This window comes from Caenorhabditis remanei, chromosome II (genome assembly GCF_010183535.1).
Source record: "Caenorhabditis remanei strain PX506 chromosome II, whole genome shotgun sequence".
NCBI classification, from domain to species: domain Eukaryota; kingdom Metazoa; phylum Nematoda; class Chromadorea; order Rhabditida; family Rhabditidae; genus Caenorhabditis; species Caenorhabditis remanei.
The window spans coordinates 2,683,173-2,700,379 of NC_071329.1; the positions used below are offsets into that span (position 1 = coordinate 2,683,173).

At 41.2% G+C, this 17,207-nt stretch overlaps 8 protein-coding genes across 8 annotated transcripts; 3 read left to right on the forward strand and 5 right to left on the reverse strand.

The window, feature by feature from the left end:
• Positions 1 to 619: 619 nt before the first annotated feature.
• GCK72_004118 (uncharacterized protein) lies at positions 620 to 2,152 on the forward strand (the record flags this gene model as incomplete). Its single annotated transcript, XM_003101828.2, has 3 exons — positions 620 to 696; positions 741 to 1,925; positions 2,029 to 2,152. The coding sequence occupies 3 exons, from the start codon at positions 620 to 622 to the stop codon at positions 2,150 to 2,152; spliced, it is 1,386 nt and encodes a 461-aa protein (XP_003101876.2).
• Positions 2,153 to 2,852: 700 nt separating this feature from the next.
• Positions 2,853 to 4,272, forward strand: GCK72_004119 (uncharacterized protein; the record flags this gene model as incomplete). The annotated part of the gene is made up of 3 exons (XM_003101782.2): positions 2,853 to 2,926; positions 2,973 to 4,049; positions 4,104 to 4,272. The coding sequence occupies 3 exons, from the start codon at positions 2,853 to 2,855 to the stop codon at positions 4,270 to 4,272; spliced, it is 1,320 nt and encodes a 439-aa protein (XP_003101830.2).
• A 1,765-nt stretch (positions 4,273 to 6,037) lies between these two features.
• On the reverse strand, positions 6,038 to 7,421 carry GCK72_004120 (uncharacterized protein; the record flags this gene model as incomplete). The annotated part of the gene is made up of 3 exons (XM_003101752.2): positions 6,038 to 6,200; positions 6,255 to 7,358; positions 7,405 to 7,421. 3 exons carry the CDS (start codon positions 7,419 to 7,421, stop codon positions 6,038 to 6,040), a joined length of 1,284 nt encoding a protein of 427 aa, XP_003101800.2.
• A 534-nt stretch (positions 7,422 to 7,955) lies between these two features.
• GCK72_004121 (uncharacterized protein) lies at positions 7,956 to 9,399 on the reverse strand (the record flags this gene model as incomplete). Its single annotated transcript, XM_053724479.1, has 3 exons — positions 7,956 to 8,118; positions 8,177 to 9,280; positions 9,326 to 9,399. 3 exons carry the CDS (start codon positions 9,397 to 9,399, stop codon positions 7,956 to 7,958), a joined length of 1,341 nt encoding a protein of 446 aa, XP_053588673.1.
• Positions 9,400 to 10,216: 817 nt separating this feature from the next.
• On the reverse strand, positions 10,217 to 11,917 carry GCK72_004122 (uncharacterized protein; the record flags this gene model as incomplete). Its single annotated transcript, XM_053724480.1, has 3 exons — positions 10,217 to 10,394; positions 10,445 to 11,281; positions 11,859 to 11,917. The coding sequence occupies 3 exons, from the start codon at positions 11,915 to 11,917 to the stop codon at positions 10,217 to 10,219; spliced, it is 1,074 nt and encodes a 357-aa protein (XP_053588674.1).
• Positions 11,918 to 12,010: 93 nt separating this feature from the next.
• On the reverse strand, positions 12,011 to 13,387 carry GCK72_004123 (uncharacterized protein; the record flags this gene model as incomplete). Its single annotated transcript, XM_003101723.2, has 3 exons — positions 12,011 to 12,194; positions 12,238 to 13,269; positions 13,314 to 13,387. The coding sequence occupies 3 exons, from the start codon at positions 13,385 to 13,387 to the stop codon at positions 12,011 to 12,013; spliced, it is 1,290 nt and encodes a 429-aa protein (XP_003101771.2).
• A 462-nt stretch (positions 13,388 to 13,849) lies between these two features.
• GCK72_004124 (uncharacterized protein) lies at positions 13,850 to 15,011 on the reverse strand (the record flags this gene model as incomplete). Its single annotated transcript, XM_003101769.2, has 3 exons — positions 13,850 to 14,009; positions 14,054 to 14,884; positions 14,935 to 15,011. 3 exons carry the CDS (start codon positions 15,009 to 15,011, stop codon positions 13,850 to 13,852), a joined length of 1,068 nt encoding a protein of 355 aa, XP_003101817.2.
• A 509-nt stretch (positions 15,012 to 15,520) lies between these two features.
• GCK72_004125 (uncharacterized protein) lies at positions 15,521 to 16,904 on the forward strand (the record flags this gene model as incomplete). Its single annotated transcript, XM_053724481.1, has 3 exons — positions 15,521 to 15,597; positions 15,648 to 16,724; positions 16,769 to 16,904. 3 exons carry the CDS (start codon positions 15,521 to 15,523, stop codon positions 16,902 to 16,904), a joined length of 1,290 nt encoding a protein of 429 aa, XP_053588675.1.
• Between the last annotated feature and the right edge of the window lie 303 nt (positions 16,905 to 17,207).

Here is a 17,207-nt window from a genome sequence, read left to right on the forward strand (position 1 = left end):
GAATGAATAAACTTGTACAGAGCAGCCAAATTCCTACTGTCGATCTGATTTCCCTTATCACAACGACACACATTTCACAGATTCCTGTGGATAGTGTGGGTGAGAGGGCACGTCATCAAGGCCGACAATAATGCCCTCGTAAAGTGAATACACATTAAGAAGAGGGCAACCTGGCCCGAGCAGGGCCCCTCACTTAGAACAGTGTAGTCCGTTTTTGTACAATGTAGACAGTCAAAAATCTCCAAAGCCCCCCTTTTCTCCTCTTGCTCAAAGTCCCCATTTCCTCCAATTGTAAATGTACCACTCATTCGGACGTTATTTGTGTATTCCTACAGTATAAGAAATTTGGAAGAGCGATTGGGTTGACATGTCGAACCAGAAAGTGATAATCGCTGTCTCTAGAGCGGAGGGGGGAGGGGGTCTTGCTATTAGCACCGCATGTTAGACACTATAAGATGTGGAGGCGATTAGCCACATCTTCTTTTTTCCCAAGAGGCGCTTCGTTAAGGTTAGCTCTATTTGTTTCATCGTAAGGGGAGACAGTCATTCACGACGCATAAGGACCTCTTTACCCTACAATTGATTTCTTCATATTCCACCGATAAGAATTTCAGAACGGATGACCCAGCCTCCTTCCAAACCACTTTTCTACGAAACCTCTAAATGTGTCGCTCTTTATTTGAGCCCTATTATTAGGTAAGTGCAGTACTCCTTATTCAGTCCATTTCAATTTCTTGTAGGATTCAACTTTATCTCCGTTGCCCCACTTTCCAAACCATCCATAGAGCACAGAACTTTCGAGTTGCCAACCTCAAAATACGACCTGAAGACTTTGAAATTGATGGGACACTCTTTCAATTTGGCATCCTTCGTCATTACTTATTCGGGAATGTTCCGGAATATACGACTTTGAAAAATGCATCAGGTGGAGATCGACATGATATCGATAGATATGGTCTACCGATTCAACCGGTTCAAGATCAATTTGGGCAACAATTTCCAACTGATGCTCAATACATAGAACAATTGGAACAACACGCGTTTCGGATGGAAAGGGATGGGCCGATAGCATCTAACCGCCGTGAACTTACAGAAGATGATGTTAAATTGCATAGACTGGAAATTGAGGAAAAACGCTTGAGAGTCCGATCCTATGAACTCAGAATGAGAAATCAGAAGCCACCATTTCATCATTTTGTCGAATTAGCTATAAGTTCTAGAGACGAGAAGAAGTGCGAGTATGTAACATATGAAAAGACTCTCCAGGAAATCAAGGACTACATCTTACTTAAGATATTCGGAATCGACGCCAAAATTCTTTTTGGAAACTTGCAAATCGGCAAGGATGACTCGGCAAGGATGACTCAAAGCTTAACATGGATTATACAAAATCCACAGCCAATCATCCAAATTAATCCCGTGGTGCAAGCTCAATTGGCTTCACAGAATTTTCCTCTGCCAGGCCCTGTACCACCGGTATTCCAACTGCGACCACAGGTAGCGGATGTGGAGCCTCTGCTTAAACTTCGAGCTGAATCTGTAGAACTACATCGGTTGAATGTGACAGGGAACCTTGAAAACACTCTTGCTAGTCTCAAACCAATTCTGTGTGAGATTCCATTAAAGGAATTGAAAGTTTCCGCGCAACCGTTTCCGGATGATCCAGTTGTAAGAACCGCTCAATTTCTCAGCATCGTTGGTTCTCCACGAGTTACCGAAATCCAACATCTCCAGAACTCTCGAGTTCATTTTGATCAGTTGGTGGATGATGAGCAGGAATTTCACGCTTTTGTGAGAATGATGGAGGAGGCTGAAACCATGAGATACTACTCTTTCGGATTCAGTGAATTGGAGGATGTTAAGAAGTCGTTGGAACGATTCAGAAGTTTCCCCGGAGCAGAGCACGAAGATTTCACGGAGATCAGGTATACATTAAGATTAACTTGAAATTCTGGAATTCAGAGCGAGCGGAGTTCCGCCTTCCTCTCAACTCTGCTAGGAACAGATAGTTAATTTCGCGTATTTCAGCGTTCCGAAGCGTATTACTATCCCACTGAACAACCAGAAGGAACTGAACATCTACGTGGAGGAGACAAGCATAGAGGACACAAAATATTGTGACAAGCCGTTGATTGTCAAGATTAAAGTTTAACGATGTGTTTAATTTTTGCCCTTTTTATGTATATGTGTTTTTTGAATTTGAATAAATCTGTCATTTTCTATCCGGAAGTCAAAAATCGGAAATCGGAAGTAAAATCCCTTATCCGGAAGTTGGAAGCCCCAAGAAAGAACTTTCCTTATCCTGAAATGAGCCTACTAAAGAAAGGTAGGAGTACTGTAACTCGGAGTTCATCGTGAAAATGAATGGAAATTGTTATCGATTAATTAATTTTCGTTCCAAATTTTCTTCACTACTGTAATCACTACTCTTTATGTGTTATCACTTTTATGAACTGAATGAATAAACTTATACAGAGCAACCAAATTCCTCCAGTCGATCTAATTTCCCCTATGACAACGGCACACATTGCCACGTCACATGTATATTTTTGTGGACTGCGTGTGGGAGAGGGAAAGGCCAGTCCTCCGTTGCCACGTCATCAAGGCCAACTGTAAGGCCCTCGCAAAGTAAATACACATTGCAAGGAGGTCAACCACACATACACAAAAAAGGGCGGTCCGTTGCCCCACCAATCGAGTTGTTGGCCTGAGCAGACGGTACACGCCTTCTTTCCCAAACGACAGAGGAGAGTACAGTCTCTCTCAACGTTTATAACATTTTCAGTTTTACCTTCCTCCCTCCTATTTTCCCTCCACAAATGTCATTCACAGTTTTTAGGTTTTTCAGAAGTATGACCACTCTTTCCAAGCAGTTATCTTACTTAACATCAAAATGTGTTGCACACTACATGGATGCAAACATACGGTTAACAACAACACGCTTAGCCCATCAATATCAAGAACATTTCCAGGTTACAACTCTACCTACGCTGCCCATTTTTTGCTAGTGCCCACAAAAGTGAACCCATGAGAATCAGGGATCTGAAATTGCGACCAGACAACTTTGAGATCAATGGAACTATCTATAGCCTAGGAGTTATTACCCAATACACGGACAGACCGAATCCCAGATCGGTAGTTTTCGATAACGCTGAAGGTGGAATCCAAGAACACGTTGACATCTACGGTCTCCCGCCGAGACGGACACAAGATGATGCGGAAAATGTGCGAACAGATAATGTACAAATGGCCCATTTAAGAGATTCGATAACCATAATGAAGCAAGACTTGAAGCCTGGAAATCGTATTAAGATTCAGCGACTCAATTTGAAAGCGGAAGCATATAACATGAGAATCAACAACATTCCGCCGCCATACCGTCATTATCTGCAATTGACTATTTCAACAGGAAAATTAGTCAAAATTGAGAGTGTTGTTTATGACAAACAATTCAAGTTTGCCCGAGAATACATTGAGAAGATGGTGTTTGGCAACAAAACAATTCAAGTGGAACATCTTCAAATTGGCGGTGACACGTATCTACATGATTTGGATAACCGCATCGGCATCACATTTGGTCCTCCTCGCCAGGAACCACTTTTCGCCTACACGCCACAAACAGATAGTGTGAAACCATTACTTTCAATTCGAAGTTTAGAAGTAGGCGTGCTGAGAGTCACTGGAATTCTGATAAATGCATTGGCTAGTCTCAGACCTATTTTGTCTCAAACCCCCTTAAAAAAATTAAAAGCGGTTTGTCATCAACGAACATTTACTAAGGACCCCATTGTAAATACAATCGAATTTCTTCAAATTGCTCAGGGCTCGCCAATAAACGTACTAAGTAACCGTCCAAACTACCGAATTCATCTTGGTTTAGCTTTTGATCTAAAAGACGATTTAATCAATTTGGTATACGAATGGAAAAAAAGGGAGATCCGAATTGGAACTCATTACTCGGTGGGAGAAACTGAGGATTCGGTCTCATATACCTTCACTATGGTTAGAAATATACCAGGTGCAAAGTTAGGAGAGAACGAAGAAACAAGGTGAGCTTCTAGTTTTTAATCTGTAATTCTTATTTGAATATTTATTGTTTGCAGATTGACCGAATTCCCGGAATGCATCATTATCCCAATGAGAAACGACACGGAGCTGAATGTCTTCTGCAACAAGCCAAATGAAGAAGAGAAGGAGTACTGTAGATCAGAGTTCATTGTGAAAATGAAATGGCAGCCGAGAGGATATGCGAGAGCAGTTGAATGGGACTAACGTCCCTGACTAACTTTTCATTCCATTTCTTTTTTATTACTGTAATCACGACTATTTTTGTGTTAACACATATACATATGAAATAAACCTATACAGAGCAAACAAATTCTTCCAGTCGACAACGACACACATCGCCACGACACTTATATGTATCATCCTGCGGATACCGTGTGCGAGATGGAGAAGGAGAGGTCAGTCCTCCGTCGCCACATCACCAAGGCCAACAGTAGGGCCCTCTGCAGAATAAATACACGTTAAGAAGACGGCAGCCTCGCCGCAGCACAAGAACATGTAATACCTTGACAAACTGAAAAGTAATAAATGTTAAGGTCATCCGTCCTTATTTGCTTCTGGGCTATCTGTCCACGCAAAATGTCTTAATGACGTGGCAACAAGGTACACCCAAATCACCTCAATGAATGAGAGAGACAGACAAAAACTTAGGAAACTAGACAACATTTAGTACAAACGGTTTATTTTTGTACTCTTAAAGTGTTATCCGTGTCTTACAAGGGAACCTTTTAAGTGGTCCTTAATGTCAGCAAAAACGACCTATACAGGGTGAAAGAGGATGTTTGAAAACCTATAAATCAACTTTCAAAAGTTGCTTACGTGACCTGTAAGTGGGTGAAATCTCGACCTGAAAATTGAGCAATTTTACCATTGATTCGCTGTTTCTCCTACCACGTTTGTAAAGACTACGGCGGCAGTATAAAAACGTGTTCGAGTGGCGCAGGTGGTTAGCGTTTAGTACGAGGAAAATTTGCGCTGGTTCGACCTCTGCACCATTTTTTGTTGATTTTTTCATTTTTTTTCAATGTTTTTTTGGAAGCTGTCATAAATCATAGATTTCCACCTGGAGCCACTTCCATCTGTCAACCGGCAGATCTTTTTTATAATCATCAGTTGAAATGGATTCAGAAGGAAATCACGTTGATGGTGGTACAAAAAAATTCTATGATAGCTTCCAAAAAAACATTGAAAAAAAATGAAAAAATCAACAAAAAAATGGTGCAGGGGTCGAACCAGCGCAAAATTTCCTCGTACTAAACGCTAACCACCTGCGCCACTCGAACACGTTTTTATACTGCCGCCGTAGTCTTTACAAACGTGGTAGGAGAAACAGCGAATCAATGGTAAAATTGCTCAATTTTCAGGTCGAGATTTCACCCACTTACAGGTCACGTAAGCAACTTTTGAAAGTTGATTTATAAGTTTTCAAACATCCTCTTTCACCCTGTATAGGTCGTTTTTGCTGACATTAGGTCCCACTTAAAAGGTTCCCTTGTTAGACGATAGACGATGCCAATTGTGAAAATAATGATGGGGTGTTATTTCCACGACAAGAGTGCCCTCTTCCTCTCCCACACGTTATCCGCATGAATCTATATGTGACGTGACAATACATATTAGGAGTTAATATGTCACCTTCAAGATAATGACAGATAGACAATCGAGAACGCCTCATTATAATTTGATGGGTGAGAAGGCAAGGTGCGTTTTCCTCATGGGATAATAAAACGGGTTGGAGGAATTAAGAAGGGTTAGAGAGGTACTGTAGACGTCAGTTGGAAGTTCTTTTATTCAATTAAAGATTGCAATATTGAGATTATTAAAACAATGAATAAGGTACATAGCAGAGCTGTGCGGAAGTGAAATTTTTAAAAGGGAAGAGGGAAGAAGGAAGAAGGAAGTCGAAGGAAGGAATTCCGCATAGCTCTGGTACATAGAAGTATGTGAATGGAGTGGCTAAAGTAGAAACACACTACATATCCTCGTTAGCTGTAGCATATCCTCTCGGTTGCCAATTTATTTTCACAATACTACTGTAGGAGTCCCTCTCTACTTCAATCGGCTCGGTGCGGTAGACATTCAGCTCCGTATCGTTTCCCATCGGGACAATGATGCACTCCGGAAATGCAGTCAATCTGCAATTTCTAATTACTTTAATTATAACAATAAATTGAAAAAAAAACTAGAACCTTGTTTCTTCGTTCTCGCCAAACTTTGCACCTGGAATGTTTTTTAACGTTCTGAAGATAACCGTAATCGAGTCATCATAGCGATCTTTTATCGAGTAATAAGTTCCAATTCGGATCTCCCTTTGTTTCCATTCGTTTACCAAGTTGATCAAATCTTCGTCATTTTGACAAAAGGAAAAACGGATATGAATTCGGTCGTTTGGACGGTTACTTAGTACATTTATTGGCGAGACCCCATCGATTTTAAGGAACTCTGTTGTGTTAACAATTGGGTCCTCGGGAAAAGTTCGTCGATGACAAACTGCCTTTAGTGTTTTTAATGGGACCTGAGACAAGATGGGTCTGAGACTAGCCAACGCATTCGTCAGTATTCCAGTGACTTTCAGCACGCCTATTTCTACACTTCGAATCGACAGTAATGGTTTCACACTATCTGTTTGTGGTGTGTACTGGAAAAGTGGATCCTGGCAAGGAGGACCGTGCTGGAAACCGATGTTGTTATCCCAATCAGTTAGATACTTGTCACCACCAATTTGAAGGTTTTCTACTCGAACTTTGCTGATGCCAAACACCATCTTCTCAATATATTCGCGGGCAATTCCAAAATTCTTGTCAAAAACCACACGCTCCGTTTTCACTAGTTCTCCTGCTGAAATGCTCAATTGCAGATAATGACGGTATGGCGGCGGAGTATCGTTGATTCTCATGTTATATGCTTCAGCCTTCAAATTGAGCCGCTGAATCCTAATGCGATTTCCAGGCTTTCCAGGAATTCCTCGTCTCGCATCATCTTGCTCCATTCTTTCTATCGTTTCTCTTAAACTGACAATTTCACCGTTATCCAATTCCACATTTTTTGCCTCATCTTGTGTCTGTCTTGGCGGGAGACCGTAGACATCAACGTCTTCTTGGATTCCACCTTTAGCGTTGTCCAAAACTACAGATCTTGGATTCGGTGTGTCCGTGTATTGGGTAATCACTCCTAGGCTGTAGATAGTCCCATTGATCTCAAAGTTGTCTGGTCGCACTTTTAGATCCCTGATTCTCATTGCTTCATTATTGTGGGCAGTTCCGAAAGATGGGCAGCGTAGGTAGAGTTGTAACCTGGAAATGTTCATGATACTGGTGAGCTAGACCTAGTATTGCTTACCGTATGTTAGGATCCATGTACACATTTTGATGTTTCGTAAAATAACGGCTTGGGTCGAGTGGTCATACTTCTGAAAAATATTAAAAACTATGAAAGTGAGAAAAATTGGAGGTAGAAAGACAGAACGCAGCACAAGAACATAAGACGCCTAGAGATACTGAGAAAACAATAAATATCGAAAGAGGTTGCTTCTCTATGGGAAGGTTAAGACCATCTGTCCAAGGAGTGTCCTCCGCCTCTCAGTCGTATGCGTGTTATCCGCAAGAATCTATATGTGACGTGGCAATACATTTTTAGAAATTAAGATGTCGTCTTCACGATAATGACAAATAGACAATCGAAAACACCTCATCATAATTTGATGGGTGAGGAGGTGCGTCTTTCTTATGGAATAATGAAACGGGTTGGAGGAATTAAGAATGGTTAGCGAGGTACTGTAGACGTCAGTTGGAAGTTCTTTTATTCAATTAAAGATTGCAATATTGAGATTGTTAAAACAATGAATAAGGTACATAGAAGTCTGTGAATAGAGCGGTTATCGTAGAAACACATTACATATCCTCGTTAGCTGTAGCATATCCTCTTGGCTGCCATTTTATTTTCACAATACTACTGTAGGAGTCCCTCTCTACTTCAATCGGCTCGGTGCGGTAGACATTCAGCTCCGTATCGTTTCCCATCGGGACAATGATGCACTCCGGAAATGCTGTCAGTCTGCAATTCAAAATAACTTATTGAGAAAAAAAGTTGTTTAAAAAAACTAGAAGCTCACCTGGTTTCTTCGTTCTCTCCAAACTTCGCACCTGGAATGTTTCTAAACGTTTGGAAAATAGTCAAAATCAAGCCATCAAAGCGATCTCTTATCGAGTAATAGGTTCCAATTCGGATCTTCCTTTTCTTCCATTCGTTTACCAAGTTGATTAAATCATCGTCAGTTTGTTTAAAAGTTAAACCGAGATGAATTCGGTCGTGTGGACGGTTACTTAGTACATTTATTGGCGAGACCCCATCGATTTGAAGGAATTGTGCTCTGTTTACAATTGGGTCCTCGGGAAAAGTCTTTTGATAAGGAGCCGCTATTAGTGTTCTTAATGGGACCTGAGACAAAATAGGTCTGAGACTAGCCAACGCATTCGTCAGAATTCCAGTGACTTTCAGCACGCCTACTTCTATACTTTGAATTGAAAGTAATGGTTTCACACTATCTGTTTGTGGTGTGTAGGCGAAAAGTGGTTCGTGACGAGGAGGGCCGTACTCGATACCGAGTCTGTTATCCGAATCATTAAGATATTTGTCAGCGCCAATTTGAAGGTGTTCCACTTGAATTTTGCTGATGCCAAACACCATTTTTTCAATGTATTCTTTGCCAATTCCAAATTGTTTGTCATAAACCACACGCTCCATTTTGACTAATTTTCCTGTAGAAATAGTCAATTGAAGATAATGACGGTATGGCGGCGGAGTGTTATTGATTCGCATGTTATATGCTTCCGCTTTTAAATTCATTCTCTGAATTTTAATACGACTTCCAGGCTTTCCAGGTATTCCTCGTCTCGCATGATCTTGCTCCATACTGGCGATCAATTCCCTTAAACTGGCAATTTCATCGTTATCTAATTCAACATTTTCCTCCTCATCTTCTGTCCGTCTCGGCGGGAGACCGTAGATGTCAACGTGTTCTTGGATTCCTCCTTTAGCGTTGTCCAAAACAACAGATCTCGGATTCGGTCTGTCCGTGTATTGGGTAATCACTCCTAGACTGTAGATAGTTCCATCGATCTCAAAGTGTTCTGGTCGCACTTTCAGATTCTTGATTCTCATGGCTTGATTTTTGTGGGCACTAGCGAAAGATGGGCAGCGTAGGTAGAGTTGTAACCTGAAAATGCCTATGATCTGATGGACTAGAATTGTTGCCGCTTACCGTTTGTTTGGATCCATGTAGAGTGCAACGCATTTTGATGTCAAGTAAGATAACGGCTGGGAAGGAGTGGTCATGCTTCTAAAAAAACCTTGAAAACTATGAATGAGAAAAAATCGGATGGAGAAAGACAAAAAGCAGCACGAGAACTTGAGACACCTCCGAAAATTGAGTATACAATAAATGTCGAAAAATGTTGCCTTCTCTATCGGAAGACCTGAGACCATTTGTCCAAGCAAAATCCCTTGATGACGTGGCAACAAAGTGCCCGAGACTGTTTTTTCCTCCGTCCTTATTAGCTATGGGAAGACCTAAGACCTTCTGTCCGCGCAACAAGCCGAAGTCTGTACAGCCGATGATGACGTGGCAACGGACTACCCATTATTTGCGCATTATCTATCTTTCAATTTGACTTGTTACATAGCAACCCTCTCAAAAATCTACATGTGACGTGACATATACTGGTACAAGTGAAAAAAATGAAACGCCTTTGTTTTAAAACCTGACATTGACACCAATCTGGTAGTCCTTATTCGTATTATACATAGTTCTCACTTGGGGTACCACAATAAAGGAAAAAGTCGGGTAAAGAGGATTTCTTCTCAATGTATATTTGCGATAGATGGGCTAGAGACCTTCTGTCCGAGATAGAGGACTTGATGACGTGGCAACGGACAACACATTATTTGCGCATTATCTATCCCCCTAATTGATGTGTGATGTAACAATGTGTACCGTTTTTATGGGGCGCAAATTGGAGTCATCAAGATAAGTGTGGGTGGCAAATAGAGAACGGGCTATCCAATGCAGTACGAATACATGACTTTTTTCAAAGAAATGAAACATAATAAGTTACTGTAGCAGAAAATAGTTATGAATATAAAAATAGTAAAATTAATTAGGGAAACACAATCCCAACACGTTTGTTCTCCCTCTCGGCTCCACTTTCATCTTCACGACAAACTTTGAGCTACAGTAGTCCAGCTCTTCCCCACTTGGCTCATCACAACTGAAAACCAATTCCGTATCGTTTTTTAGTGGAATAACGATACTCTCCGAGGTTTGAGACCATCTGAAATCAATTATTCAAAAGTTCCGTTTTAAAAATAAGATAACTCTCACGTTCTATCCTCAATTTCTCCTCTCTCTGCACCTGGAAAGTTTCTAAACAATTGCAAGAGCGGTGCGACATCTGGCCCGCTTCGAAACCCAAGTGAATAGTATATTCTCACTCGGCTCTCCGCCTCATTCAACTCTTCCATCATAATCTTGAAATCCTCTTCTTCCAACTCACATCTCTCCAAATGAATTCGATTACTGTGCCGGCCAATGAATGCTCTTAGGCTTGATCTACCAGTAACACAGAGAAAGTTTCCATTTTGTAGCTCAAACATCAGATTCATAGAAAGTAGATAAGGTCTTATGTGTATACTTTGTACAATAGGGGTTTTCTGAATGTCCTCCAGACTAAACACTTTCTTAAGAAGATATTCTTTGGCCACTTTGATTGCTTGATTATACTCCATACGTTCCACTTTTTCGAGGTCGTCTCCAATTCTAATTGTCAATTGTAGATAGTGAGTGAATGGTGGCTCCTCATTGTTCTTTTGCATATCCTCCGCTAGATGTGTCATTTCCAGCCAATCTTTCGTAAAACGCATAATTCGGAAATTTTGCTCCAACAATTCAATTTCCGCTTCCTCTTTACCGCTGTTCTCCTCATCTGATTCCTTGGGAAAACCGTATCTGTCCACATCGAATTGAAGACTTCCTGTCGCGTTTTCAAAAACTATCAATCCGGGAGGCGTCACTTCTTGTAGATATTTTGTGATGATACCCACTTTATAGCTGGTGCCATCAATTTCAATACTTCTCTTTCGAAGTTTGAGATCCCTGATTCTCAGCGGTTGAGTTTTGTGGATTGAACGGAATGTTGGGCAGCGTAGGTTGAGTTGCAGTCTGGAAATTTTCAGAGGTTTTTAGACTCCACGTGTCGAGACTCGCCGTTTGTTAGGATCCAAGTAAAGAGTTACACATTTTGAAGTTTCGTAGAAAAGTGGTTTGGAAGGAGTTGTCATAGGCCTGAAACCGGATCACTCGAAACCAACAGAAATAAGTAGAACTAAAAGGTTAGGAAACTGTACAAATAATAAACTACGTCGGGTGACTACCCCCTCTCAATGAGTGTTTGCTATGGATGGGCTAGAGACCTTCAGTCCGAGATAGGGACTTGATGACGTAGCAAACACCCCTTCCCACACCCGTTGTCTCCGAGGATCTACAAGGGGTAATACGACAGACTGGTCAAATAGGGTAATACGACGGGTTGGGAAAGAATACATTCTCAGATACCCTCGTCAAGATAATGTCAGCAGGCCTAGCTACCTGATAAGAGCAAAACGGCCTTGTCTTGTTTGATGTCATTCGACAACTGAAAGCGTAGAGATTACGCATTTGGAATCACAGAATGTCCACAATGTCCTGTGCGGAAATCCTTCCTTCCAAATTCCGACTTCCGCACAGCTCTGGTGTGTACCCTACATATCTTGAAATGGATTTGGCATTGTCTTTCATCGAGGTGCGGGGAGACATCATGATATACCAAGTGGCAGATAGATAATACAATATACATTTATTTATTATAACCTGAATGCAAAAGAGATTTAACAAAACATTGTAAAAATCGCTTTAAAACGCCCCAAGAACATCTGCGAATCCTCGCGGCTGGACCTTGATTTTGACAACTTTCCAATACGTCTGTAGCCACGAATACTGTTTCTTACAGTATTCATCTTCCGTTTCCTGGCAGAACACGTTCAGCTCGGTGTCGTTTTTCAGTGGGATGACGATGCAATCTGGGAATTCGGTCGGTCTGAAATTAAAGCGGCTAGAATTTTCCTTTTAGGTATGCTCACCTGATCTCCTCAATTTCTCCTCTCTCTGCTCCGGGAATGCTTTTGAACATGTTCAAAAATCGTTTTAATTCTAATTTTTGAGAAAATCCAATAGAATAATATCTGATAGCTCTGCTCTTGTTATTATTCCATTCATTCATCATAAACATCAAGTCTTCATTATCGATGAAACATGCATGGAGATGAATATGATAGTTCGAACGTCCACTTAAAATTCTGAGCGTTGACCTTTTTGCGATATTAAGTAAGTCTGCACTTTCAACAATTGCGTCATCAGGAATCGGTTGGTAGGCCAATTTAAATTCCAGCAAAGGAGGAGCCATATCAATAACTTCTTTAAGATTAGCCAGCACGTTGACCACATTTCCGCTTACTGCCAATCTGCTCATTTCTAAGAACTCTTTACCAATGTGAGAGAAAACTTGGAGAGCTAGATCAGATATTGGTTCTTCCATATCTTCGAAGCCATTCGGACCGATTTTCAGGGTTTGAATTTGCACTTTTCGGGAGTTTAAACCGAATATCTTGTTTAGAATATAGTCCCTGACCTCATTCAAAGTTAGCCTATGCTCCACACGCTCCACTTTCTGCGCAGTGGCAGTTGTCGTTGTCAATTGCAGGTAGTGAGTGAATGGAGGTACCTCATTATTCATTCGCATATGGTATTGGAGAATTATAGGCTGTATTTCTTCTAGAATTTCTATTATTTCAATAAAACGTCTAGGATGGTACACTCCCGGTAATTGCAATCTTTGTTCCAACCGTTCCACTATTTCAGCATCCGTCTCATTCACCACCTCATTTGAAATCGGGATACCGTACCTATCCATGTCATGTTGAAAGCCTCCTGCATTATTTGAATGCCTTATTTCCTCTGGTGCTTCACCATTTGTATATCTTCTCAGTATGCCCAGTTTGTAGGTGGTTTCATTGATCTCAAAGTTGTCAGGACACAATTTCAGGTTTCGAATCCTTAGCACTTGATTTTTGTGGATACAACGAAATGATGGGCAGCGAAGGAAGAGTTGTAAGCTGCAATTTGTCTCCAATTAAACCCCCAATTAAAAAAAAGTTACCGTATGCTCTGATCCAAATACAACGCAACACATTTAGACGTTTCATAGAACAGCGGTTGGGGAGAAGTAGGCATTCTTCATCAATAGAATCGTAGAGAGGGAAATGGAATGGACTGAGAAGGATAGATACACATTAGACAGGGAGAGAGAGGGGACTGGCCTCTTTGCGTGTTTGCTGAGGGGCCTGCTGACCGTGATGACGTAGCTGTGGGTGGGCTATTTATTTTCCTAGAAGCCAGTGCTTGAGTCCGGAGCCGAGGGTCGGAAGTCGGAAGCGAAAAGCTCCACAAGTCCGAAATCAGAATTCGGCGCGATTTGAAAAACATTTTGTTTACAGTACTCAACATACCCATCTTGCGTAAGAATTTTCAGCATGGTACTTCTGAAATGTTTCTCACAAACAAAAACACGACGGTATAAGGGATTTATTCGAGTTTTCAGACAGAGATAAACAGAAAAAGCAATTGTAAAGTCAGAACAATCAAAATCCAGGCGGAACGTGTCCATTCAATTAATAAAATGATATTTTAGAACAATCAGATGACATGTGCGTGTCCTCTGTTTTGTACTTTGATCTTCACTGTGAATTCCGTGTTGCAGTACACTTTATCCTCCTCGTTTGTTTTCTCAAACCACACATTTAACTCGGTCTCATCGCTCATTGAGATAATGATACATTCTGGGAATTGGGACAATCTGAAAATATATTATTGTGTTTGGTAAAGCTCATCTTGTCTTACCTTGACTCATCGCTTTTTCCTGTCTCCGCCCCTGGAAGGTTTCTGAACATCTCGAAAAATTCCTCAACAGTTGTTTGATGTTGGAATCCGATGGAGTAGAATTGTCCAACCTTCGAACATATATTAACAAAATCCGCAAAATCCGTTTCCACGTCATTACACTTTGCGAAATGGATTCGATTGTTCTGATTAACATTAAACACTTTCAAACTTCCAGTTCCAGCGACACACAAAAACTCAGCGTTTTGAATGTGACGCATCAGTTGTAAGTCCAAAGCTTCTCGATCAATTTGTAGATTTTTGATCTGAACTTTTTTCCGAGCTACTCCAAACATTTTCTCAATAATGTAGTCACTGCTGATCTTGAAATTATTGTCATACTCCAAACGTTCCACTTTTTGCACAGTGCCAGTTGTCATAGTCAATTGGAGATAGTGAGTATACGGAGGCTCCTGATTATTCAAGCGCATATGATGTGCAAGACACTCTAATTGTATCGCTTCATATTTATTATCGTATATCCGTCTCTCGAAAACTCTATGTGCAATGTAAAGTTCTTCTTTCAATGTTGAGTCATTCAATTTGCTTACTCTGATGCAGTCTTCCTCACTGAGACCATACCTATCTACGTCATACTGAATTCCACCGCTGGCATTCAGAAGTTTGACGGATTCAGGAGTTGGCGTGGTAGTATATTTCTGGATGACACCCAGAGTGAAAGTGGTGTCGTTGACTACGAAGTCATTCGGTCGCATTTTGAGATCATGGATTCTGAGAGTTGCCGCCTGGTGAACTGTTTGGAATGTCGGGCAGCGTAGGGATAGTTGAAATCTGAAAATGCTCAATTGGTGATGGTTTGGTATAGACTTTCTATGGCTTACCTTATATTAGCATCCAAGTACAGATCCACACATTTCGACGATTGGTAGAACAGAGGTTGGGGACGACTAGTTGCCATTTTTCTGAAAATGTCTGCCTTCATTTCAATAAAGAGGAAATGAGAGAAAGAAAGTAAAAAGGAGCAGTGTGCACAGGAGGGACGGTACAATTACAAATCGCGCTACAAATCTTGATGAGGGTTACGCATACTGAGTGATAAATGTGCCCTCTCTGAAGACCTCGATGACGTCACGCCGTTTTCAACCGTTTTCAACCGTTTACATAGAGAGATGCGCGGTATGCAAGGGCAACGAGACGAGGCACACTGACGGTATGCAATGTTGGGTGTGTCCTCTCAAAAGGCTTTGATTGCGCGAAGAGGATGAACGCTCTCTATTGAGGAGACTAAAGCCTATGTTAAAAAATGACATTTGGACGAATTGAACCGTCATCAGGCCCTGTACCGCCCCCCGTTTACACTGCGGATCTCTCTCAATGTGATTTGTGCAACCGTCCTGCGGGGTGGTGGACCCAATTTCTGTTCATTGCGTATTGTACCGTCCCCACCAAACAGAAATTTTCAGAAAAATGACAACTTGTCGTCCCCAACCCCTGTTCTACCAATCGTCGAAATGTGTGGCTCAGTACTTGGAAGCTAATATAAGGTGAGCTATAGGAAGTCGATACCAAACCAACACCTATTGAAAATTTTCAGATTCCAACTATCCCTACGATGCCCTGGATTCCGAGCAGTTCACCAGACCGCAACTCTAAAAATTCATGATCTCAAAATGCGTCCGAATGACTTTGAGATCAATGGCACCGTCTATATTATCGGTGTCATCCAGAAATACACTTACACACCAACTCCTGAATTCGTCAAAGTCCGGAATGCCAGCGGTGGTATTCCACATGACTTGGATAGGTATGGTATTCGTGAAGAGTGGATGTATCGAGGCGCCGGAAAAGTTAAACAGTTGGAAGAGGAATTGAAGTTGATGGTGGGCGATCGTGGTTTGGATCTTGCGATTGAAGAGAAACAGTGGGAGATTTCGGCATATCGTCTGCGAATAAGTAATCTAGAACCGCCATTCACTCAATACCTTCAATTGGCAATTACAACTGGCACTGTGCAGAAAGTGGAACGTTTTCAGTATGACAAGAGTCAAAAAATCGCCAGGGACTACATTCTCAGGAAGATGTTTGGTGTAGCTGAAAGAAGAGTTCGAATCAGAAACTTACAAATTGGTCAAGACGATTTTGACCCACACCTGATGGTTCACCTTCAGCGTGTTGCAAATGGCCTATACCAAGATATCTCGCAGAAAGACGGACCGTACAACGCATTCCAAATGAATCGTTGCGACGATCAAATGGAACCATTGTTGCCAGTTCCAGAAGGGAAATTGGAAATTGGAGAGATGCTAGTCACTGGAAATTTGAAAAACGGGCTGGCTAGTATCAAGACAAGTCTATCCGAGACTAACGCGCCGTTTAAGAAGATAACATGCGTCTATCAACCACTTCCGGATGACCCAGTGGTTCAAAACGCTGAGTTTTTGTGTGTCGTTGGATATGGAACTCTGAAAGTGTTCAGTGGCAGGGAGAATAATAGAATCCATCTGGCGGAATGTGATGTCATGCCAAGGGATTTTACGGATCTACTTAATATATGCACAAAGGTTGGACAATTCTACTCCATCGGGTTCCAACATCAAACAACTGTTGAGGAATTCTTCGAGATGTTCCGAAACCTTCCAGGGGCGGATACAGGAGAAAGCGATAAGTCAAGGTAAGAATAGATAAGCTTTACCAAACAAAATAATCTATTTTCAGATTGTCCCAGATCCCAGAGTGTATCATTATCCCGATGGCAGATGAGATCGAGATAAATGTGTACTGTGACACTAGATTCATAGTGAACATCCAAGTACAAAGCAGAGGGCACGCACAAGTCAAACAATTGTTCTAACTTATCATTTATAACTTATTCTCGTGACGCATACCATAATTTTTGGGCCCCGCCACCGGGTTACGGTAGCACGGTAGGTGTTCAAAGGTCGAAAAAAAATTTTGTTTTTGATTTTTGAAAGTTGATTTTTTCCAAAGAGAATAAACACATTCAGTAGACACTTTGAGCCAAACATCAGACTCGAACTTATATGTTTGGGTCAAAGTGTCTACTAAATGTGATTATTCTCTTTAGAAAAAATCAGCTTTCAAAAATCAAAAAAAAAATTTTTTTTTGACATTTGAGCATTTACCGTTAACATCA